Genomic DNA, 25,643 nt, shown 5'->3' with positions numbered 1-25,643 from the left:
GAAAATGCAATATAAGTTGATGAATGCATGTCATGTGTAAAGTTTCACTACATGTCATAGTAAGTTCTATGCATACACAAATGACATAATTTTAGAATATGCTATTTAAATTATATTGAACTTTATTACATATTTATATAATGTATAATAGCAATAATAATTAATATTGTATATCTATCTCACAGAATATAAATTGATAAAAAGAAAAGAAAAAAGAAGACTACAAAAAGACAATGAAAGGGATGGTATGGATTTTAAAAGCTTGACGATAAATCATATGCGAAACATGAATGTTAAGTGACATTAAACGATGAAATGGGAACTGCATTTAAATGCAAAGTACCTTCGCAATGGAAGAGGCTACTTAACGTATGATAAGTCGAGGATTGAAATGAATGTGTGATGCATTTGAATAAACGGAATATTTTTCCATACAACTAAATTCTCACACAAAAATATGATACAATAGATGACACAGCATTTTTCTGAATCGTCTGCATCATATTGGAACAAATACTAGCATTGCTATGCAGAATCTCCATCGTTACGATTTTACATCGAATGTTATCTTCGAGTGCACGCATCTTTATATGACGTGCGCAACGAGACTACAATTCCTTCTATCGTTTCTACGGCACGCGTGTGCGTTTTAAATAAAACATCACCGTTAAAGAATGCATTCGATCCGCGAGTCTGATGCAAGATCGACAACTTTCTCGCTCGTATCGTTACGGGGAACAACGGCCAGCAGATATGATGTCGATCGCTTCAACAAAGATATCTATCTAACTTTCTCCATAAAGAGCCGCGTCGAGGAGGGAGCGGCAATCGAATATCATGAGACGCTTTAACGATAGCCGGCATTTTCCCGTAAGCGAGTTATTAAATCGGGTGACCCGCGGTTATCGCGGCACAACGTGACGAGAGCGCTGGTAACGGAATTAAGGACAAGAACGCGGTTTAACACCGAGTAGATGCGGCGATGAAAGTTGTGGGCGGAGTAGAAGACGTTGCTATTGCTGCTGCTGCTGCTGCTGCTGCTGCTAGCGACATTTTCGCCCCGAGTCGTTCGCGCTGATACGCCGTCAAATAATAAAAGGACGAGTGCCGTGAGAAGGTCGTTAACGGTACGAGAACTGGCGAGAAATTATACCAGTCCTTAATTAAATTTCTCAATCCCGTTGCATTATCGTACGGCGCGGTCTCGACGGGCAACGAAATGATTCTCAAAAAAAAAATGTCATTATCGATATAAATCGTTAATTAAGGAAGGAGGCTTGTGGCAATTGACATCGCTTACTACCTTAGCGTGAATCTTTAATTGTGTGTAGAAGAGTCTTTCACATGGCTTGTATGTATCATGCTTCGCTGATTTCGGGTCATCCATTGATCCGACTCTGCGTATCCAAATTTCTCAATAGAGAATTGATAGAGATGTATTCTATCGCGATAATAATGTCATAGTAATATCCATAGATCTGTATATATCGATGTGTTACTAATAATACCGACCGCACTGTCTGTTAACTCGATAACGTGACTGTATTGTTACATCACATTAATGTTACAAATACGTCCATAAATATAAACCACTTTTTACTGCTAAATCAGTTCATAAATTGACAATTGACAGTGAAACTGCAATAAAACTTGCTTATCTCAAAGATAAAATATTGAATAAAATAAATAATATATATATAAAATTTTTGGTGTTATTTATATTCTCTATACAAGTTAAAGAAAAATATTCAATATTAAATTGTAATATTTAAAAAGCTAAAAGGAAATTAAAAATTAAATCTAAATTTTAAAATTCTTGTATATTTGCATTGTATTTATTATCATATATGTATAATTTTAAAATTAACTAAAAATCTCTAATCTCCATTATTATTCCAAGCACACAAATTTCTTTGCAATTTTGTAAAAAAAAAAAAAAAAAAAACTGAATTTCAATTTGCGAATGTGTATTTACTCTTCTTCCGTGTCTACTCCGTTTATTTATACCATGAAACCTCCATCGTAGTGTTTATCGTGAAAAATAAACAGAAACTATTTCACTAGCGCTTGCAAAAGTTTTTGCCATACACGCTCTATTGAAGTAATATGTATTTATATAACCGCAGATTCAAGCAAGAGAGAAATAACTCTCTCAAAGAATAATTTCACATATAGTCGACAACAGTTTGTTGCGCGAAAGCATCTAAAACGGAGCAAGATCGATGCTGAGACACTGACAAGAGTATTTTCTTGCACGTCGACGAAGGAGGCAAAACGGGAAAGGAGATTGAAGATGCGAAAAAGATAGCTTCGCTCACGATAATGATAGATGGAAACCTCTCCGTCTAGGCTCCATCACGTGGACCGATAAATTATGGTAGGTCGGTCTGGCGAAGGAGTGAAGCTTCCTCATAGGAGACTTAAGGCAGGTCAGCGCCGTCGTGCGGAAAGCTGATAGATTATATAACGAGCGAAGAAGCCGCGGAAGAAACACGGAGAACCGATCAAGCCGGTAAGTGGCGAAAGTTTGCCCGATTTCGATGTCTATTAATTCTATCGGATGGATCGGCATCTCTCCAGGCGGGAGCTCACAGGCGGGGATTTTGAAAATAAACGATGAGTAGGTCGGTGCAAGGTTGCCCGGTGTCGAAACTGCGCAGCGTCACGTGGCCGCGCAATCATTAGGAAGGAAGACAGATGGGCTAATAGCGTTCTCTCCTGGCACGACCTCGTTTCCAAAACTCATCGCGGACCCTCGTTTGCTCGAATGGCCGGGCGTGATAAAGGGACGATAAGACCTGCGCTTTCGCGCGAGGCTCGTTTCTATCATTCTACTATTACTACTAGCCGTAAAAATTAATATCTTTTCGACATTACTTTTTCTACACGTTATTTTCTGTGCCTGTAAAATATATCTTAGATATATCCCTGCTTAGGTATTCGCCGAAGCTGTTAATTACGTAACATTAGCAATTAATTGGCGTTATCGAGTCGCATAATTAGAGTTATAATTGGAATAGATCTCCAGCTTGAGTTCTACTTAAATAACTTCCATTAACGATGTCTTATTAATTATCGTCTTAAAAGTATATTTAGCAACTTGCTTTTAATTAATATATGTGTGGCGTATGCTATCTTTAAACGATAAAATTAATAAAAAGAAATAATACGTCTGTGGTTATCATAATTCTAACCGCAATCTTTTCTTTCGTCTCATCGGATACTAGCATGTCGAATGTAACAATCGGGAAGCACGAAAATCGTCACGTCCGAACGGCTCGGTTAAAAGCCCGTCGATGATGTAGCGCGGCTCACGATATGGGAACGAGATCGACGGGCAGCCACAAAGGCCTTCGCGAGAAACCGTGCGAAAATATCGACGTAGCGAGCCCCGACGGTTTCGCTTCGATATTACGACATACGCAAACACGCAAGGACAAAAAAAAGACACCTATAAAGGACCAAAAGAAAATATCTAGTTAACGTTAAATCTTCGTGGTAGCAATGAGCCACGGCACAAGGTCTGCAATTTTCGGAAAGCTATACATCGAGAGTACGCAATTACAAATTAATAAAAGGTTTGCTGTATCTCGCGGCCCCTTTCCGGCATGATTTGTATACCAGCGTATACGCTAATTACCTCCGTTGACCCGGCGCGTCCCCCTTTTCCCTTTCCTCCCTTCCCTGATCTATCGCCGGGCCAGTGCGCCGGCAAGTGTAAAGTTCAATGGGCAGGTAAACCGCAAAGTTTAAACAACGTCGGATGCGTTCGGCGCACCCTGTGCCGAAACCATCCCCGTCCCCGTCACCAGTCATCATCGCCCTATCCCGAACATTGCTATATCGCCCCTCTCCAGTTCTATTCTTGACAGGTTTTGTCATTTGTCATAGCATGCCCGGGGTCTTCCCCTTTCGCCCACGACGACCCTTTGCATAACTATCAGAACCTGCCCTCTCGACACATGCCATCGGAAAACTTTGCTTCCAGCAAGCGCGTTGCGTCGCGCGCTACGTGCCGCATATCAAACGTGATGTCATTTTCTGTCGCGTACCTCGCCGAGAGAGATGGAAACGCGCACAAAAGGAATTGATATAGGAAGCGTCACAAGGGTAAAAACGATCGACGGTCTCTCTCAAACTGCAGCTCTCTGACGCGATTTTTTTGTTTTCGAGAATCGATCGTCAAATGGAATCGTACACAATTAAATAGTTGATGCATTTACTTTCAAGAGATAATAATATAATTTTGTTGCAGAAACTTTTGTATATAAAAGAATACATATTTATAACAAATATCTGCGAATTTTATTCTTTTCATATATTTTAATTAAAATGTATATATACGATAAATTTATATTTAAAAAATAGACATATACATATATAATATTTTTATAAAACTCTTAGAAAACAATAACATATTTAACTCTTTTTTTTTTCAAAATATCTTCAAGAGTTTCAAATATATTAAAGCCAATTCAAGCCATTTCGTATTTAAATAATTATTTCATCACGTCACTATTATTTCCGAGTCACGATAAAAAAATAGTAATATTCTTAGATAAATACTCGATTTATTTTTGTACAATTTTCCAAATTTATTTTCTTTTTACAATTTTATTTAATATAAAACTCAATAATAATTAGAACGAAAGAAGTTTAAGAAAAGTGGATTCATCGATCGCGGCTATTGCGAAATTATCAATGTCGTGCAACGTTAGGCGATATATATGTATAGCAAAATTCCAATATAAGAACATATATAAAATTCATCCCGCACGTTCGCGTACCTCGACTATTTCACGCCCACTGGCATTACGATCGATCCAACAAACTATTTAGCAAACATTTTTCACATATCGATGCTGGAAGCTATTCGCGTTATATCAATACGAGTCAACTATAATGTGCAATTTATCGCGATACGAATGAACGAGCGTGATATCGCGCATGCTAAGTATCGGAGAAAAAAATATCCATACAAATTGGTAGATGTATTAGACTATTGTTGCAGAGATACCAATATAACATCCCCCCATCCAATCCCACGCAAATGCGTTATTCGCGAAAGACAGACTCGCGAATTATCGGCTTTAAAAATGCGTTATCCAGATAACATCGTCTCTCTATACGACTCTATACGACAATCGAGCGTGCGTGACACAATAAAACGGTCGATTGTCGGTGGTGGAAATAATTGAACGTAAAATACATACGAACGGTTAGTTGAACGTACTGAAAACACGAAACGCATATCCGGTATTAAATTTCTAAGATATACACTGCGATTGATACATTTATACCGCAAGCTGAGATACCGATTATTAAATGCGTCCTTATCGTTTCGATAAATTACTTATGTGTTTCTTTTTTCACGTTTAATATATCGCAACAACCATACTATTTTACGATTAACGTCCGTGTTATTTCAGTTATTTTTAATAAACGACAAGTATCGAGATATCTCGATTCGGATCTCGCATGTATCTAATTTTTACATTATTGACACGCTATGCGTGGAAATATAGTATATTGAAGCATTATTATTATTATATCGTCCACACTTTATGTCTCCATTCACCACCAAATAAAAATAAATCCGACAAACTGGTTGCAACTATCACACGCAAAATTTGTCGACGATTTTCCAACGAATGCGCGATGAATTCTATAATACTCTCTCTAAAGATAAATCTCGCTCATATTCCTAAACAAGATATCTCGTCGCTTATACGACGGTACGTAAGTATCAATAAATATCTTCTCGCATCATCAACGTCATTTTCACAAGTCAACATAAAAACGTCATAGCGCGACAGTGCAGGGATCTTCTATCTCTAAAAATACGATGTTGGTATCGCCGCGAACGACGGATGCTTTAACGGTATAAAAAATAACGTTTCGAGCGCGAGTCGGAAGCGACTAGCGCTTAATGACTAATGCCGAAACGAATGACCGGACGCGGGGGTTGGAAAGTGAAGCCGGGATGGGGTTAAGGCGGGCGGTAAAGGCGGCCACTTCCTTGGCGCAAATTATTGTAATTTGCATCGGTTAACTCCGTAATTACTTGGGGTTACAGGTTAAAGGGCCATTACCGTCTCCTCGCGGGCACAATACCCGCGCAAAACCAACCTCCGGGTTTCTCCCTTCTCTTACCGTAAGCGCAATCAACACCTGCCGTAGAACGAACGCGCTCCACCTGTACGCGTATATAGAGTGCCCCGGGCATCGCCCGTACTTTCTCTCAACTGCGGATACTAGAAGCCGGACTAGAAGAAGAATATCTTTTGTTTGAATAACGAGGCATTAATAGACTTTTAATTAATGAATTCAAAAATGAAAGATGTAGACCATCAAGCTTTAAAACTATAATAGATGATGAAAGTATATTCTTTAAACTTAATTTAAACTTAATTTTAACTTCGTAATAATAATTTTAAGCTTAATTGCTCTATTTATATAAGAACATGCATTTTTTATTCATAATTATTAAAAGAAGAAAGCTTCTGTCAATAAAATTAAAAATAAGTCACGAGTTTACCAAAACATTGTGTTCCCGGTATATCGAGCATGTTCACGACACCCTATATATCGAATCTGCCGGCGGAAAAACGACGTGAAAAATATACGGCTTGATTGTCGCATAGCAAGCGACGCTTTCGGCCAACGAGATGCAGTCTCCAGTTCTTCTCTCGTTTTCGCAGAATGACCTATCGACTCTGGTCGTTAATTGGTTATTCCCGTTGCGTCATATTGCCTGTGCTAAGCATCGCCGGCAATTTACTCTAGGAAATGTGAAAGCTTTCGACGAAAAATAATTGTGCCTTTGGGTATATATACTGACGCATGTTCGTCAGGCAAAGAATAGGGAGCGCGGAACGCCCGATTCGCCCCCGACAGAGAGGCTTTGTGACCTGGGAAATTTCCCGGTGTAAATCCCGGTTAGGATTTTTCGGAATCACTACGGGGGAGACCGACAGCCGACACTGTTGGGAAAATCTGCGGATAATATCTCACGCAAGATTGGTAGAATCGAGAATACATTCTGACGATTTGCCCGTACTTTATGCTGCATATTAGAAATCTTTGAATCTTGTAATTACAAAATCCTTGATCATTAGAAAAAGATCTGAAAATATTTTAACGTATTTTTTTCAGTGAATATAAGCATCTGGAAATTTTTAAAGAATTTTTAATGTGCATCAAAATTTTGAAAACCAAACTATGTTAATCGCGCTTAGGCAAAAATTTAATTACTTAATATATTAAAACTGCGTACATATTTACACACATAATAAACATTTTTTTAAATTGCATTCATACTTTGGCAAGCATGCAATAAACCGCGTGATGCGTGAAGTAGTATCATAAGATATAAACACATTTTATCTCTCTCTCTCCCTCTATATAAATATATATATGTAAATAATTTTTAATTTTTTAAATCTTTAACGCGTGTAAATATTTCATACATGTATAGTTTTAAATGGACTATGCTTCTTTATATGCATAATGGACATGAATTGCGTGAGTCTTGTAATATATCGATACGTCACGAGCATCTATCGTTCTGTTCAGCATGCTGCATTATATGATTCTGCAATATTAATGCTGCTTCAAAGAAATATATGGTTTCGACTGAACACTGAAGAAATTTAATGTTCGCCATTATATCACTTGTCGCGTTATTAAAATTTCGAATTCCCCACAAAAATTTTCTTCATGAAGAATTTAAGAATAATCACACAGATTTCGTATTGATTTATATTCTTGATTGCAACGTGGACAAGTGCAATACGTTTACAAGTTGTATATTTTCGATTTCTATTGCAATACTTTAATTAATATATAACTCAAAAATGTATATATTTATTCGTATAAATAATTATTCATAAATATAATATGACAATCTGTACATTAAAACAAATATGCCATTGTCCATAAATGCAGAATAGCTTTTTACATTGTGATTAAAAATAATTAAATGATTATATAAAGAATGGCAATCTTTTCAACATAAAATAGCGTTGAAGTTCTGTTGAATTGTTTGAAAATTGTTAGAGATACTACATGATTTCGATCGTAAATACAAAAATATAGCTATTAAATATCTTTGTGTGTCGAGATAAATAATTAATTCAATATGACACGATTTATTTCATAAAAGTCTCTTTTTATATTACAAAAGTATCGTAATGTTTACGGTGTGTTATTCCTTTCGCAAAATATATATCGTTTGTCGACGTGGACTGCGCGAAATGAATCGATCATTTTTTTGTCGTTCGTCCACGAGAATAAAAAAGAGACTCATGGAGAGCGCGATAACAGGCGCTGAATATAATCGAGCCACCGATAGCCTGTGAAGAGAAGCCGCGGCGTGTTCCGCACGTTCGAAATCGATCGAAACGAGATCTTACAATCGTTACCGGGATACCATTGTTACAAGGTACACAGTATGCCGTTCGTTTTACCACCATTACGAAGTTAATACCGTCTCTTATACGCCTTCGCCGACGCTTGTTTGCCCGATAATAATAAAGATAAAAAAGAAAAAAAAAGAAACGCGAACGATGAACATCGCGCGAGAGAACTGACGCGACACAATGAGATTTAACGGAGAACGATAAACTCTCGGAAGTAATCAGGCATCTCGGGATACGCCGAGAGTCGAGTAATAGTCTCGCTTCGTCTTTCCGAATTCGTAATTGCGGACGATGAAGACGGCGCGGTTGCTAATGACAAAGCTCCTCGCAGGCAAACTGTGCCATTTTTCCGACCAGCGTGCGGAAGTAAATCTGCCTCGTTCGTAAGAATCGGAGGAAGATCTAGATCCGGGCACTTCACGCGGACAAGACGGGTTGATGATTCTCAAAGATTGATAGCGCCGGAAAGCTGGAGAACACAGGTGACTTTTTCGGCGACTCTTTTTCACCGCGCTGCTGCTATATGCAAAACGAAAGCGGTTGATATATATCGCGCGCTTCGCGCCCGGTTACCCGGAAACGGTAATAATTTATGTCCGTCGTGCGGCTAACGGGACAGCATTAAAGATTCCTGACTTACGGCGATCCTTGTACACCGCCACCTGCCAACCCGCCCCGCGTATAATACAGCCGTTATGCCTTATGCAATGTGGCACAGTGCACCAGTCAAAATTTCATGACATTAATCCATACCCGATGCTTATAAATCGTAATATGTTTCAGGTCTATCTGACTATATTTGTTTCGCTCGAATCGCACGGAATATACATCGAGATTATGTTATATTTTAATATTGATGATTTTATTATTTTATTATTTTATTTGAGAGAGTGTAGTATATATAATTGACTTCTGTTTCACGTTAAACACGTTTCCGACAGCTTCATTGCCACGCATTTTCTTATGACAATATATATATAATACGATCAAGTATAATATATGTCCCAGGACGATTTATATAATTAATAATATTTTTTCCAATAAATCAGTTTATAATTTTTAAGATTTATTTTATATATTGTATATAATACTATTTAAAATACAAGTTAAATACTTGAATTTACTGCATTCTTCTATAAAACTATATGAAATTTAAAAAAAAAATGAGTGATAGATTGATAAGTCTAAATATTATATTAATTTAATAATAATTTGTAAAACTAGATTTTCAAGTAGTAGGAAACCAAATACTCGAAAATTATATTTTCTCATTAACTACAATTTGCGTACTATAATTTAGAACCATCTCAAATATTAGCACGCGCAGTTAAATCATGTTACTACAGACTGTTACTACGTTTCAGACTTATGCTTGACATGTACATTGTCTAATTTTGTTAGATGCGCACAGAGATGAAATTTACGAATTCGCGATGCGAATGCGTTGGTCCAGATACTCGGGCCAGCTGCTGGATTAACGCCAGAGTTGAATATCCGATATCCAGATTTTGGGTCGACGCCATTCGATTAGCTGGCCACTTCGATACTCGAAAATACATTTGAAGATACATTTCGAGTGGGCAGCCTTTGAGCGTTGCGTTCCATAAAGAGAGTAGCAAATTATTGGCAAAGCTCTTATTGCTTTTAACCGATGACTATATATGGTATAACACCAAAAATCATCGCACGCGAGTGAGAGAGTGACTGCTTCCGGATATAGTCATAAAAAACAAAATTGCAAAATATGATATGTCGTGTTTTCTTTAGCAATAAAAAAATTATTTTATAAAAGTCTCCGAAAAATTTAACCCACATTTTAAAGCGACAATTATCCCGAAGCATTTCGACCGATTGGCCCACGAAACTTTTTGCCTCCCTTGGCGTTACTTAATCCTTAGTAACGAGAGACTGCGCGCCTTTGTTTCATGCCGTAGCACGAGGCTAGTAGCAATGACCCACACGCCACCCTCCAACGATCGATCGGTCGGAGCCGATAAGACTGACGGACTTGCCCACGATTTTATCAGTTTGGGGTGCGACGCCACCGATATACCGGACGCGATAACGCTACGACGCGGAATCACTTGAAGTCGCATTTCTTTCCACCCCTGAAGAAAAGATGAATTCGCTGTAGCGTGGCTTGAGACACGTTATCGTCGCTATAATCAAAATGCGTCGCATAATACGTTGATGGCGCGAGTAGATGTTGCGATATTCGTAACATGACAGAAATTATCGCGTCCATTTTGTCCTATATATCAATGTCACGTGGCAGCAAGTTCTAATTTTTTGTTAACATCAATATAATTATTCATAAGAATCAATATATAGAATAGAGAAAAAAAGCGATATATAATAAAATTCTATTAACTAATAAATCTACTAAACTAAAAATTTATTAAATAATAAATTTTATTCAAATTCGTATGCATGAAAAAGATAGAAAAGAATTTAAGAATTTTGACTGAAGCTAAACATAGCTTAATTCAATCTAAATCACTTCAGGAATAAAATAATCAAATTTATCTTTTAAAGAAGACCGCGCGTTATAATCGATCGGCGAATCGCAATTATTCGCGAATAGACAAGCGTGTAATCAATTCGGTGGAGCTTCGCGAGAGAAATGAGAAGGAAGACGCACGATTCGCCGCGCGAGTACAAAAAATACTGTGGACTGCATGCCCGCCCTAGCTAAGCAGCCCCACGCCGTAATACTGTATCGGCAGGCGCCTCCGGTGAGTAATAAACGTCGATAACAGAAGCCGGGTGGAATGCAGAACGGCCGCAGCTCTCTTAGGCGCATCACCAGGCGCGAATCGATCAATTCGCATTTTCCATCCCGGCCAATCGTCGACGTAATCGATTATCGGGCTCTCTCCTCCTTTCATCTCGGGTCTGCATCGCGGGTCGCGCCGACAACAACAGCGGGCATTGTGTAGATACGAAAGCTAGAGGGTGCCGGCTTTAGACCATGGCGTTCCCGCCAGCTAAGGGCTGTACCAACGCGCAGCATCTCCGCCCTGCCATTAGCGTTGCAATTAAACATGTTTATTACCCGGCGGCCGTAATACAGCTCGGCGCGAGTCCTTAATGCTGAGCTAGATAGCGCGTGACATACGTTGCGTGCCAACCTGGCCGAGGAGAGAACACATTGTGCGATAACGCGCGTGTACTTTAACTGCCGGATCCGCTCACGCGTGCGCGCGTATTTTATACGAAGTAAGGCGCATAAAGCGACTATAATTCTCTTGATTGGCTTTATCATCAAAAAGTAAGTATACTCGAAACATGTGCCGCTTAAAATACTTTAACTTTGCCTAATAATATTTTTTTTCACATCTCATCGATATCTTTGAAAATATTTATACTTCACGCATCTTAGCTTGTGTTTCACGTGAATGTGCGTGTAGATACATATGCGTTGATCGCAACAGTATGCTCGGGATACAATCAATGCGTGTGCAAGGAAACGGAAAGAGAACGATATCTGGACTGTGAGCTATAGACAAAACGAAGTAACGTCCAGGTTGGCACGCAAAATACAACATAAATTAATAACAAGCGGGCCCACGCTTAATTGATTATTTCGAGACTCTTTCTATTTCCTTCAATTTGCAATCAATATTCTAAGAATTATTCGCAATTAATATTTTAATATTTAATATTTTTTAATAATATTATAATAAAATTGCACTAAATGATTTTTTTACTATTTTTTATAACTTTATAGCTAGATTGTGATGCGCAATTTTTTCACATTGAAAATAGAATTTCTTTGTAAAAATGTATAAGGTCAAGTCAACGTGATGGGACATTCCCTCCATTCTCGAAATCCCAGGCAGAAAGCAGTTTACTTACTGCTCAGAGACGGCTACCTACAGTCACCCTTAATCGAGACTCGAACCCTCGTCCTGGAAAACTTCGGGAGCGGCAACTCGATGCGGCTTGTATACAATCGAGGGAGTACACGGAGAGGGCAGGAAACGGTGAACAAGACAGCAAGATAGAAAAAGAGAGAGAGAGAGATGGAGAGGAAGAAGGAGCCTGTGTGAAATCCTTGAGAAAGGAAAATCCTATTCCGCGTGTATCCGCTCGTAACGAAGCGGGCTCTCTCGCGACTTTGGGACTCTACTGCCAACTATCCATGGCATTGGCGCAGCAGCTTAGTCCTCTAAGACAGCGACTAATGGTGTTCTCGAACGAACTGCACCATTATTAATGACATCGAGATACGTGTGTGCGCCGAGATACAAAGTGCGTAATACCCGATTGCAACAAATTACGCCGCGTGAATGTGTAATAAGTTAATTAATAGCGATTATTTTCGATGAAACCAGTCGCACGAAAAAATCTGAGAACCGTCAGTATGCACACACGATGACAGTCTACAAAGAAGAGTATTTTTAGAGTTTTTTTTTCGGCGTTACATCAAAGGTTTGATTTATTTACAGATATGACACGATATGATAGAACGTGAATCGGCTAAAGATGTGATCTCTATACGAGAGAGAAAAAAAGAAATTTTACATTGATATTATTATTTAAAACTTTGAAGTTATAAATTTCTCTACTATAAACTACCGTATGAATAGCGTTAATCATAAATTATGTTTTAATTACAAACTGAAAAGATTTAAGAAAAAAATATAATTTTTAAAATTTTTTCAGACATATAATCAATTAAAAATAAAATTGACAAAAAAATTGTCTCTTGAAAGAAATGCTGGATATTAAATAATTTAATAATATATATTAATATGTATTATATATAAAGACAATAATAGATATTTGTCAAAATAATTTTGATTATAAAACTGTGAATGTAAATACAAAAATTTGGAACTATCTGATAATATAGAACCTCTGTTTGTTCTCTGTTTGTGCTTGCTTAATTTGATCGTCGACATACTTGCAATGGCGCGCGCGCGCGTGTGTGTGTGTGTGTGTGTGTGTGTAGGTAGGTAGGTAGCAGAGAAGGCGTAAAGTACAAATTGAATCGAAACGAGACAGACACCGAAGTTAACCGACAAACACGATGCACGACAAAGCGAAATCGAGATCGAGAAACGGAGACGGAAATAATAGATGGTGTTCGATACGTGAACACTCACGCGCGATGGATATTTCACTGTCGCCGTTATATCGCGATAATACACCCGATAAATATGCGTACAGCTATGTGTCTCTATAATTTTACATCATTGTACACTCAAACATTGTACTCTCCCCCCCCCCCCCCACGCCCCTGCCGCTTGCTTCTTTCTATATAATTGCCAATCTTGTTCGACATCTTAATATACATTAATCAATTAAAGATTCGTCGACTTGCTAATAAAATACGTTTACAAAACGATGAGCGTCTTGAAAATAAATGATTGGAACATGCACGAGTAATTTTATGCGAGCAAAGTGTGATTTTCTCGCTGCAAGCACAAATGAAGTGCACTTTAAGTAGAACTTTATCGAAGAAGGCTGGTTTGCATAGATGCATCGTAGCGTAATCGATGTCACAGCTACTTGGTACTTTCGGGTTAAACGTATAAATTCTTCGCTCTCATAATTGGCGCGTTAAAAGCGGGAGCTTAATTAAAAGCGACGGTAACGGCTCCTCGCTTTATCACAGCGAGTCGCGACGATGTCTCTTCATTAATGCCGCTCCAAACTCACCTTCCCGCAGGTATGATAACGCGGCGTATCGTTCTTGTCGAGTTCCAAAACGGTCGGAAGAAACGAGGAAACGTACGAACACGCGCTAATGTCGAGAGACGAAATCTTGGCGTCTCGTCAAGATGAAGAAAAAGAGAGAGAGAGAGAGAGAGAGAGAGAGATGAAAGAATCGCGCGAGATAGGAAAAGGAAGCTGAAGACAGAGAGACAAAGGTGGGTTTATTAATGGTGGTTGCCGCGAGAACCATAAATTCCGTGTTCATACGCTCGATGCGTCCCATGATGCTTCCAGACTCTCCTTAATTACATCCTCAGACTTGACGTTCTGTTTACGAGGAACGATGAGAGCCGATGCGGCACGACGGAAACGAGAAAAAATGCCGAGACTATAAGCCGCCGAAGTGACGTGTATCTGATCGCGATGCACGGGTGCGAGACAACGATTAACACAAATAGGCGCGCTTAATAAATATTCACTAGAGAGGCAATCTTGGTGGGCAATCGGCGTCGCTCGCTGAAAGCCCACCGGGCGCTCGCTATCGTGAAAATTTGAATAATAATCACACATCACACGCGCATACAACGCAGAGACGTGTAACGTAGCACGCGCGCGCATACACGGCTGGCATAACCATCTTGCATCAATCATATGGTCGCGTCGTCGCGAGCGACGCGTAATATCTGGTACTTCGATCCATACTCTCTTGCTCCCCCGGGCTCTTGTCCGACTAGTCCGACCGCTCTTTCTCTACACGATTCTATTCCCCTTACGGAATAAGAGAATCTCATTTCATGCGTTCGATATTTCATGAAAACGTGCTCGGGAGGCCCAACTGCTAGGTGGAAAGGAATGGGTTAGAAAGGAATGGAACAAGGAAGGCTAGGGAAAGAACCGCGACACGCTCGACCAAGGGATAGGTATATCGATTGAACATCCGTTCAAATATTTAAAAGCTATTACAACCAGTACGCTATAGTTATACCAGGAACGCGGTAAGGTCGCTACCCAGTGTCTATCTCAAAATATCAAACGCCGTCGATTTGATCCAGCTTATATTCACGTGGTTAATAGGAAAATCGAGCAGAGATGAGAAACACGGAGATATATAGATGTAATACATGTCGACATTTGAATGACGAGACAGAACTGCTAGATTAATGATGGAGACGATCATTAATCAATAGGAATCAATAATTCGAATGTCAATATTTTTATTAGCTCTCCATTTGAATGACTTTGAATTGACTTTTGCTTTCTATTATTATTAATATTCTATTTTTTTTGTTGTTTTAGCTACATAGAAATGTAAAATAGCAAACCCTGTGTATTGTGCTGTAGAAAAGAAATTCAAATAGAAACTTAATTGCGTTTCAATGATTGACAAATATGGAAAGAGCGTTGATAAATAATAATCTATGACAAGATTTACAACGCTAGCCATTTCGTTCTCTTAAAAAAAAAAAAAAAAAAAAAAAACTTTTTTCTAGCGTGTGTGTGTATACATGGTGATTCCGGCTATTACGAGAAAATAGAGAACGCAACGTGGTCGAAAGCGGGTTACGATCGAAGTTGGCGCAATTCAACTCTCATCGGCGTAAAAGAGTAGCACGCTGCTACCGAGAGAGTAACGACCACTCTCGTGGGCGTGAATAACGGAAATTCGCCAGGCAAGTTAGAGACGCCTCGAGGATGAAGAGGTGCTTGTTCGATCGTTTTATGACGCTCACGGAACTCTTCCTATCTCCCGTTACAAGGTCGAGTCGGAAACGTGCGAGCGGCACGCCACGTGTGAGCGTGGGATATTTAATTCTAATCACGTTCATATACAAGTTATCTCGTTATGGAATATCGTCTAATGCGCTTCGATCACACAGAGTTTGCAATTCTGTTGCTTTAGGCATATAAGTATTTTCTACAATCTTAATTTGTTCGCCTTCGCGCTTCCTCTTCCATTTTTCCTCAGCGAATCTAATATAAGGAGAAATTAAACGACTTGTCGTGACCAGGACTCTTGATTTAAGGCAAAGAAACTCTCATACAGCAATCTGTATCGCATAGCGAGCAATGAAAAATGTATTCTACGTGGGTATCCTTTTTAAGCACGCGGTGTTTCATATCGATTCGAGACATGTCGTACATGTATCTGTCCCAACTGATTTTATGCTGGCAAAGAGTATAAAGTGAATAGACTTCGTAAAAAATAAATCGATAAAAATAATATACTGTGCGTGATGACAAAAATTATTATAATTAATTGCATATTAAATAAAAACATGCAAAATGTAGATAGTTAAAATATATATATATGTATACAAAGATAATACTGTTTTAAAAAATCAGTAAACAGTATATGTATATATATACACACACACACACACACACATAATTTTCCTTCTTATTAAAATAATAAAGTAAGGAGTTTTTTGATCGGATTATTACACGGCGCTCCTTGTGGTAGCGATTTATAGGCAACATTATATAAACCACACGTTTCTCTTAGCCACATCCGTGGCATTTATCTAATTAATTTAATAGGTTCGTAACACACAAGGCTGCTTTCTATATAAGAAACCCGCTTAACGTAGATTACATCTCTAAAACTTGGGAGTTATCGCGGGTAGGCAGCTGTTTCGCCAACAATTACGAGGAGGTGTGGCGAATAATGAGCAGTGAGGTAAAAAATAAAAGAGAAAAAAAAAACAACAACACAGGTACGATAAACTTCCCGATTGCGAGAGCGTGCCGTGAAATTTCCGAACGGCATGCTTTCCACGATCCGGTGGACGAGCGCGGTGGAATTTTCACGAGGTGTTAGTTGTACTGTCGCTCCAACGCAACGATCGGACGGATAAATAAATGCGTAGCGACGGCGATAGTATCGTGATAGTACCGTAATTGGCTACGTAGTCCGTACGATTGAAATGTTGATCGGCGAGACAAACGAGCCGGCCGAGGCGCCATACAAATCGAACCTTCCGTGTGCGTACGAGAACGGCATTCAAGATTGCGTCAATAAATACGAAAATGCATGTTTTTGTGTCCGGCCTCGAGACGGAAAATATCACTTTAACAAACGGAACGGCCACACGCGGCTCTCGTCTGTGCGAGAGCGGAAGAACGAAGGGGGTGAGGGAGAGAAGGGGTTTGCGCCGAGGGGCGAAAGGCGCAGGTGACGACTGGACGGACCACCGTGCTCTGAGAGAAACAGAATTTTTTATTTTCTTCGTTTTCACGTTCGGTCAGTTTGTTCGCGTGCTGCGTGTACTCTCCGCGAAAAAGAGATAACATATGGGCGTGTAAAGTCCGAAGTATTACAAAGTCAGCCGCGACTGTATAATCGTATTATTCATGTTATTCATATGTTGATCGCCGAAGATATGAGACGACAGCGACAACACATGATGGTTCGAATCCGAAGTATATATAGGCTACGCATCTCGAAAGTATATACGCCATTTTTATTTACAGCGATTATCCACAGACTTTATAAAATTTTTATTCGCTGATTATAAAATAAATCGCTTTTGAGTATACGCGCGAGTTACACACACGTGGTCGGAAATTAGGGAATTTACAAAATGTGTGATGAAAAATGTGAAAACCGCGTTCGGCCTGCGATTTAGTTCAGCTGCCGCTGGTTTTGGACAACGGAGAATTATAATTACAATATAATAATTTGCATAATACAATCCGGAATATAATTTTAGATTAAGAATATTTAAATTTAAAAATCGAAAAAGTTAACATTCTTTTGCCTCTTTCATTGTTATCTTTCCATTCTGATAGGAAGATATGGCATGAAAATTTCGCAGTCGAACATATACACACACACACACACACACACACACACACGTATTCAATCGGTTTTTAATCAATTTTACGTGTCTTTCTTAAGTTATCACAGTCAAATATTATTAGAAAAAAAAAAATCGTATTACTTATTAATTGAAACTGTTAAATTATGTATTTATTTATTTATTTATTTATTTTTTTTTTTTTTTAACAGTTGATATCATTAAAATCTTGTAACGAAATCGTATCAAGTATGAGAATATATTTCACAGCAAAGGCGCAGATGATAAATTTGTCATTTTACTCTGTACCGCTGAATCAACCGTATTAAAATTTCACAAACAGAATGAAAAGTGCACTCGCGCTTATTGGTACACAGGAGCGTAAATGAAAGCGTCATTTGGTCCTTTCGAAAGTTCATAAATGAATCGGCGCGTATAAATAATCGCGCGCTCGATGGCCCTTTCCTTGCGATTCGCAGAAACTTTTCTGCATTTCGATTTGCAATTTTTATAGTTGTTTGATCGATCAGTCGCGATATCACAAGAAAAGTATATTACTTCCTTTCCATTGTTTCAAAACAATAATACCTGTATTATCTCCTCTATACTGCAATATATATACCCATAAAAAAAATTACATGAATGCAATTTGTATATATTTGTATATATAATATCGGCTAATATATTTATATATAATATCGTATCAAGAAAAATTATAAGAATAGAAATATCACATATAAAATTCTCGCATTTTTTGCCATATAAATAACGACAATTTAATTCTTAATGAAAAACTTTTTACCTAATTCGCGATATTGTTTTATAATTTCTTTTTGGTATAAAATATAACATTTAATATTTTTTCCAACATTTAATATTTTTCCTTAATTAAATTTTATATATATTAAGATTCTGTTTTTACTGTATAAACCATACAAAATCTTTGTCCCAAAATATTTTTTGATATATTTTTCTGAAGCGCTTGCATGGACATTTTTTTTAATTTTTAAAGCATTAAAGCAAAATTCCTATATATAGCAGCAAGCAGAAAATCATGATAATTAAACTAGTAAAACTAATAAAAAAAGATTTAATATATTTATTTAACAAATTTACGCAAATATATGCACAAAAATAAGATTTCTCTGCTTAGACACTGTTAAATTTAATATGCAAACAAATTTTAATTTATAATATAAATCAAAATTTTAAAAAAATATATATATCTTGGAACAACCGTCATTCTTAATCTGATATGTGCAGGAAAATGCAATAAATAATTCTTACTTTTTATAATTCAAATAAAAGCTGACAGAGATTCCAATATTGGTAATTTAAAAATCTATTGTTTCTTCGTAACAGCTTTTCGGAAAACGGAAACGCTTGTTATGCCATAATCTCTCTTGTGAAATGGGTACAACTAGTTTATAGAGCAGCAGTGGAATCGTATGCCACGAAAAAAATAAATTAAAGTTTGCGAACTAATTTAAATGGATATCGGCAATGTATAAAAATAAAAATCGCCATGCGTCGTAAATTCGTAATGCATTCCAATCGTGGATTCCAGTTACGCGTCAATTTACAGTGACTATGAAAAGAGTTTTAGTAAAAAACATTATTTTACAAAATTTTTTAACAAAATACTTGTGTGTTGTATTTATGTTAAAAGGAAAAAAACTATGATTGTATTTTGATATTAAAGAGATAATATATTGTAATATGCATGTATTATCTCATCATAGTTTTCCGTATGCAAAAATTTCTATGAATATAATACATTCAACATACAGGCATGCAGAAATACATCTATATTTTTAAAATTTCCAAACGCAGCTATGTTATGCTGCATCTAAACGAAATGACTTTGGCTGATGGTAAATATTAGTTAACTTACCTTGGTGGTACAAAATGATATTTTCATTGGCCGGATATAATAAATAAATTGATGCATTTAAATTAATCCTTTGTAAATTCCAATATATCTTCGATACAATAAAATAATTCGACTTTGTAATTTTCAATTATTATTAATGAGCATTTTATTCGCAGCATCGCAGAAACAATAAGCTCGATCTTTGCCAAGAATCGTGATAAATGAGACAGACATCAGCTTACAATTTTGCACAAATGTAAGTAATGCCAGACTTAACCGCGCGATAAAAGCCACCCACGCTTTCGAATATCAAATGTCTATCTTTTTTTATCCGCCGTGCGGTTAATTAATGAAGTACGTGGAGTACGTGCAAGGATATCATTACACGTGGCTGTTTTCTCCGATTCATTAGTAACAAAGCCGAGGCTTTAAACTTGTTTCTTGAACAATAAAAAACACTCCGCTATTATAATTTTGATAACCAGCGTATAATTAATCATTCTAGAAATTATCTCTCTCTCTCTCTCTCTCTTTCGTCACGTTTATTTTTATTTTCAATTAATTTAATTTAATCTTACATGCGCGCGAGCGTTGCGCCGCATGTCAAATAACAAATTGAAGATAAAAAAATTCCGTGCGAATTGAATAGTTTATAAACTTAAAATACAAAGTATCTGCTTTTCTACATTAAAGCAGATATGAGTGATTTGTGTTCATAAATTTGTAAAATTACTCAAATTTTAATTATTAATATATGTAATGCAAACGTATATAGTTGCACAATTCATTTAAATTTTTTCTTTTCTACCTATAGTTTTCTTTTTCTTTTTCTTTTTTATAAAGATATCTTTATATCTTTTTAGAATATCACAAAGATCTATTTCTTGCCTACCTACCCTAGCGTGCAGTACGACGTTATTTCTACCTGCTACCTACTCTATGTTACTAACTTCCTTGATCGCGCTGGATTATAACAGCATTGGAACAAACGAAAAATAAAAACGTGTTTTCTCACCTTTTTATTATTTATTCTAATCTAACCATAATCATTGTATATATATAGATATATATTTTTTTTTTCTTTTCGCATTTGCAATTTCTATATTTTCTGTAATTTTAGAGAATGTAATCCGCGTCAATTTTTGGTATATCCTTTGTCACTGACTACATCCGCGATAACACGCGTGAAAGTTCCCCGGGGAAAATGTATTTCAACTGACAGAAAGTCTCTTAGCACAAGCTTATCGCTACGTATCTATATCTTAATTAAGCCAACGGTATGGAAAATATGTTTTACACTGTATTATGGATGTAAATAGGCCAGAATGCAAAGGGGCATTTGTAATTTTGCACGCGCTGCTGACACGTAATAAAGAATAAAGCAGATGTATTAAAGCTATATTGAAAATTGGAATAATTTTTTTCTTTATCGAAATTAAATTAAATGTCATAATTGTGTTTTCGTAGCTTCAAGTTATTACAATTTTTCAAGGAATTGATTAAAAAAAAAAAAAGTAAGAATATAAAAAATAGTAATAAACAAAAGGGAAGAAAAGTGAAAATGTAATATACTATCGGACATGTTGCCCGAAGGTTGCAAGGGGATAAGAATGTGCATGGTAAAACATGGTAAGCTTCTTCTTATCTCGAACTGGTGGCTAATGTAACGAAATAATGAATCAGGAGATTATCTACGCTCGTAGGGCGTGCCATGTGTGAGGGCTACAAGTTTTCAGCATTATCTTCGTCTCAGATACCCCCCTCGCGACTGGTACACCTGAGTGCTCGCTCGATGGATGCTCGATAATTCGAGTATCATTGTCGCAGCTAATCGCGGCACGTATCGTAATGTATTAAAGATGATGCACACTCGTCGACGTGACTAACGTGGGGAAAATGGAAACACATAATGTTCATGACATATTGTCGACGAAAGTGGAACAGCATCGTCGGAGTTATAAGATGAAAATTAATTATCGCACGCGTAACACATTATCTATTTAAGCTATTGTAAGAAGTATATAAAATAAATGCAAATTATTTTTTTGAACATCAAAAAAAGTACAATTTTTCATTAAAAAAAATCATTCGAATTATATAAATGTATTAAACATCACACAGTTCTATTTTTCATATCATTATGCAATTTAATTTAATACAATATAATAATTGATATTGTATGCTTTAATTCATGTGTTGTTTTGATATTCATATATGTGTATATCATTTACATACAGAGGCGTTAACTTTTAAAAAGTATTATCGAATATTTTTTTTATATAATTTAAATAATTTATATAAAAATAATAATTGATTAAACAAAATAATCGATTTAAAAATTAATAAAAAGTTAAAGTTACAAAACGCATGACATACGTTATACCATTTCGGCAAATATCATTTTTAGAAATGCATGAAAAAAAATGTATTAATAAATGACATTTGTATACTTTATTACATATTTCATAAAAAAAAATCACATATCGATTTTAATAATATATAAAATTAATTGAGTAGAGAGATTATATCTCCATATTCGATAATTGAAATGTAATTTCGTAAAAAAATTGACTTTTCATTCGAAATGTATATAACGTAATATAATTACGAAAAACATTCCAATTTATATTAATTTAATAATATATATATATATATATATATTTTAATTTCTCAATATTCTATATATAATAGTTTAATTATTTGCATATATTTTTTATTCTTACACTTTTTGATAATTCTAATCTATTTTTTATCCTAACTGACTTTTCCTTTTTCTTTATTCGAAATTATTGTTTTGTCGCCTACAACGTATATTTTCTTACAATTTTAATTTATAAGATTATTCGTCGATACCTGTACTCTAATTTCCGGTATACTCTATGTACATCGTAACAAAGTTACCTGTTCAAAGTAAATTGACTTACCGGTGTGGTGTACGGTTGACAGGCTAGCCTAATGCCATCGTGTCTCAGCTTCTCCTGCAGCAGCATCCTCAGTTGCATCCTTGGAATTCTCACCAGCTCGGCCTTGCCCTCCTCGTACTCGTCTGCGAACTTGGTCAACTCTTGACCGCCGCTGGAGGAACTTGCCGTTGGCGACGCTCGCTGTGCCTCTTTGTCGCTGGGTGGCCTCTCGGACGACGTCCTCGAAGACTTGGAGCTGATGTTGTCGCAGTTACCGTCGTTGGTCTCCTCCAGCGTAAAGTATACACTCGCGGCGCCCTCCTCGCGGAGGGTCTTCACCGACTGCAGCAAGCGAGCGCGGTGCTTCTGATTGAAGACCCCGATCGCATCGAGATCCGGATCGCCGATCTGCTTGCAGATCTCAAGGTCGTCGTAACCATTATCGATAAACGACTCCGAGTATTGGCCGAGATGGAGCGAGCGCAGCCACTCGACCACGATGTTGCTCGCCATGGTCATCTTCTCGGTATTCTCCTTGTGTACGCGTGGGCCCAGGGCTACGCCCCCGCTCGTTCGCTCTTTTAAACCTGTGTTTCCTGGCTCTCGTCCGCCTCCGTTCCCTTCCGACCGTGCTCTGCTTTTTTCCCTCCGCGCTGCTCCTCGTTGCACGAGGATCCTGGTACGCGCGTCTCCTTTACCCGCTGTACTTGACGGCTACCATCTCGCGAGGTCGCCTTCCAGACGATGTAACGTTCATCGAGGCGCGAGGATCGTCGAAACTCGATTCGCTCGATTCAGCGTATAAACCGTATCCGTTCTCACGTTTCAACGCGACATTCTCTTCTCCTCCACGATCGGCCGCGATACTAACGAGGGTCGTCGAGACGACCGACGACTTTGAGACACGCGGGGAGGAAGAGGAGGAGAAGGAAGAGGAGGAGGAGGAGGAGGAGGGGGAGGGCAAGCGATGGTTCGCGACGGTCACGTTCGCCGCTTGACACGTACCGTTCTTCGGCGCATCACGAGATATACGAGATATATAGGATCAGTATTGCAGCTGAGCACTTTCTTTCTCTCCGTCTCTTTCTCTCCTTCCTTATCGCAGAGTTTTCGACGCTTCTCGTCCGCGTCTAGTATTACCGATTCTCGGAAACAAGCGAAGCAGCGCTGGCTCGAAAAGTTGACGATCGAATCTCGCTCTCCTGTTTTTCAAGCGACGCGAGAGATAACGAAAGCGAAAAGATTCGGGGAAAATTTAGACGGATTATTCTCGGCTTCGCCTAATGCACGTGTACAGCAGGCCCGAGCGTATCTCGATGATCTCCTTGTCGCGTTTTACGACTTCTATTTCTTCGTGCACACTTTTAGCGTTTCATAAAATCGAATTCTGCCGCTTGATAATACAATTTTTGAATGATTGGGAGTGTCCGGTTATTTACGTGACAAACGATAAACTTGTAATTCGAATGTATAAATCTGGAATTTCGGTACTTTTTAAAAATAATTTCACTTTATCGCGCGCTCCAGACGAATCATTAATTATGTCACTGAAGTCGCGAGATCGATAATCGATGAGAAAATACGACGTGATTTTTCACATCGCGTTTCGCGCACTACGTGACAAACTGAAACAAACCGACAGTCCCGTCCGCCATTCCAAGAAGCATGAGAGGTCAGACAAGACGAATCTAGACGATTTACGTTGTCGTTGAAGACTCGCCAAAGTCCACATGTGACGTTGTCCGATCGTTCGAAAATCCGGTTGTCGAATCCGTGGATTTTCAAACGGAAGACGATTATAGATCACGTGACATCTTCGTGACGACGGACGAAATAATCCGCGAACGATTCCCCGCTTACTTTCTACGACGATTTTGAATAGAAAAATTTTCACGCGACGCACCGTCACTCAACTATATTCACGCGTTACATTCGACGAGTCCGCTTCGAGTTACTCATCCTCGATAAACGTACACACTGAACAAAACGAACGACATGGCGAACGTTACGGAGAACAGAATCGAGAGTGTTTACTCATCGATGATTTGTTCCGAAAAGACACTTTTCGTCGCGACGAGAAGCGACCACTGCTCGTTCGAAAACGTAGCTCGACTCTTCTCCAGAGAATTTCGTGCAGTCACTCGCGACGGGATAACGGTCGGCTATTCCACGCATTGAAGTTTCCCCTTTTATATACCAACTTACAAACAGAACCGGCACGCCGGTTTGAAAACGATCGCCCGGCCGGCGGCGTCCGATCTCGGGATTTCGTGGGGCCGAGACGAGGCGACAACGAACGACGAAGATTCGTTGGTAGCCCTGGCGCGCGGCTTCTCCGATCGGGGACCGCGTGCGAAACGAATAAAAAGACGGCGACGATGTTCGTAACGGGCGCGCGCCGCTCATAGTCAGAAGAACGAGGAGGACGTCATCGTCGATGCTCGACGAGACACGCGAAACGCAGTACTACCGCACACGACACTAACGCGACGCGGCACACGGCTCGACTGACACGAGACACACACCAGAGGGAGCCCCACTCGACTGCGCTCTTCACGAGCTTCCCCACCGCCGCGAGCCGCGAGTCTCTCGTCCTCCCCACCACGAGACTTCTTGATCCCCCTTCCGCCCTTCCCATTCCCAGTCGTTCGCGCGACGTGCCGACGAGAGTATCGGTATGCGCCGCTATGTCAGGACGCAACAGCCGTCGGTCTTGACACGACGGCGAGTGTCCTGTGGGAAACTCTGCACTTCGCAAATCTTCTGGCGTAATTTGACATTTGGCTGGAGAGAAAATTTCAGGTCTTCTTAAATCTTAACTATAAGAAGAGAGAAAGAGAGACGAAATATATGCATACCAAAGATTCTACCTCACTCTTTTGAAGTTTAATGATAATGTTATAATCTTTATTGATATTTGAGAAAAATATTGTAAACACGTTTTGCTTTTAAATATTATTTGATATTTGGCTGAAGAAAAAATTAT

At 38.3% G+C, this 25,643-nt stretch overlaps 1 protein-coding gene across 8 annotated transcripts in view; it reads right to left on the bottom strand.

Moving 5' to 3' along the window:
- The window catches only part of LOC138935722 (SAM and SH3 domain-containing protein 1), a 314,166-nt gene extending 288,984 nt beyond the window's left edge, over positions 1 to 25,182 (bottom strand). For all 8 annotated transcript variants that reach the window (XR_011447282.1, XR_011447281.1, XR_011447279.1 and 5 more), the window contains exon 1: positions 22,679 to 25,182. Coding sequence is in view for 5 of the 8 variants with exons in the window: in XM_070300511.1 (XP_070156612.1) it covers positions 22,679 to 23,176 (498 nt within the window). In the remaining 3 variants the exon portion in view is untranslated. The remainder of the gene's footprint in view (positions 1 to 22,678) is intronic.
- Between the last annotated feature and the right edge of the window lie 461 nt (positions 25,183 to 25,643).

The sequence above is a fragment of the Polyergus mexicanus genome, unplaced genomic scaffold (assembly GCF_030449975.1).
Source record: "Polyergus mexicanus isolate NDT 795.1 unplaced genomic scaffold, iyPolMexi1.0 SCAF_8, whole genome shotgun sequence".
Classification (NCBI taxonomy): Eukaryota; Metazoa; Arthropoda; class Insecta; order Hymenoptera; family Formicidae; genus Polyergus; species Polyergus mexicanus.
This window is presented reverse-complemented; position numbering and strand designations above follow the sequence as displayed.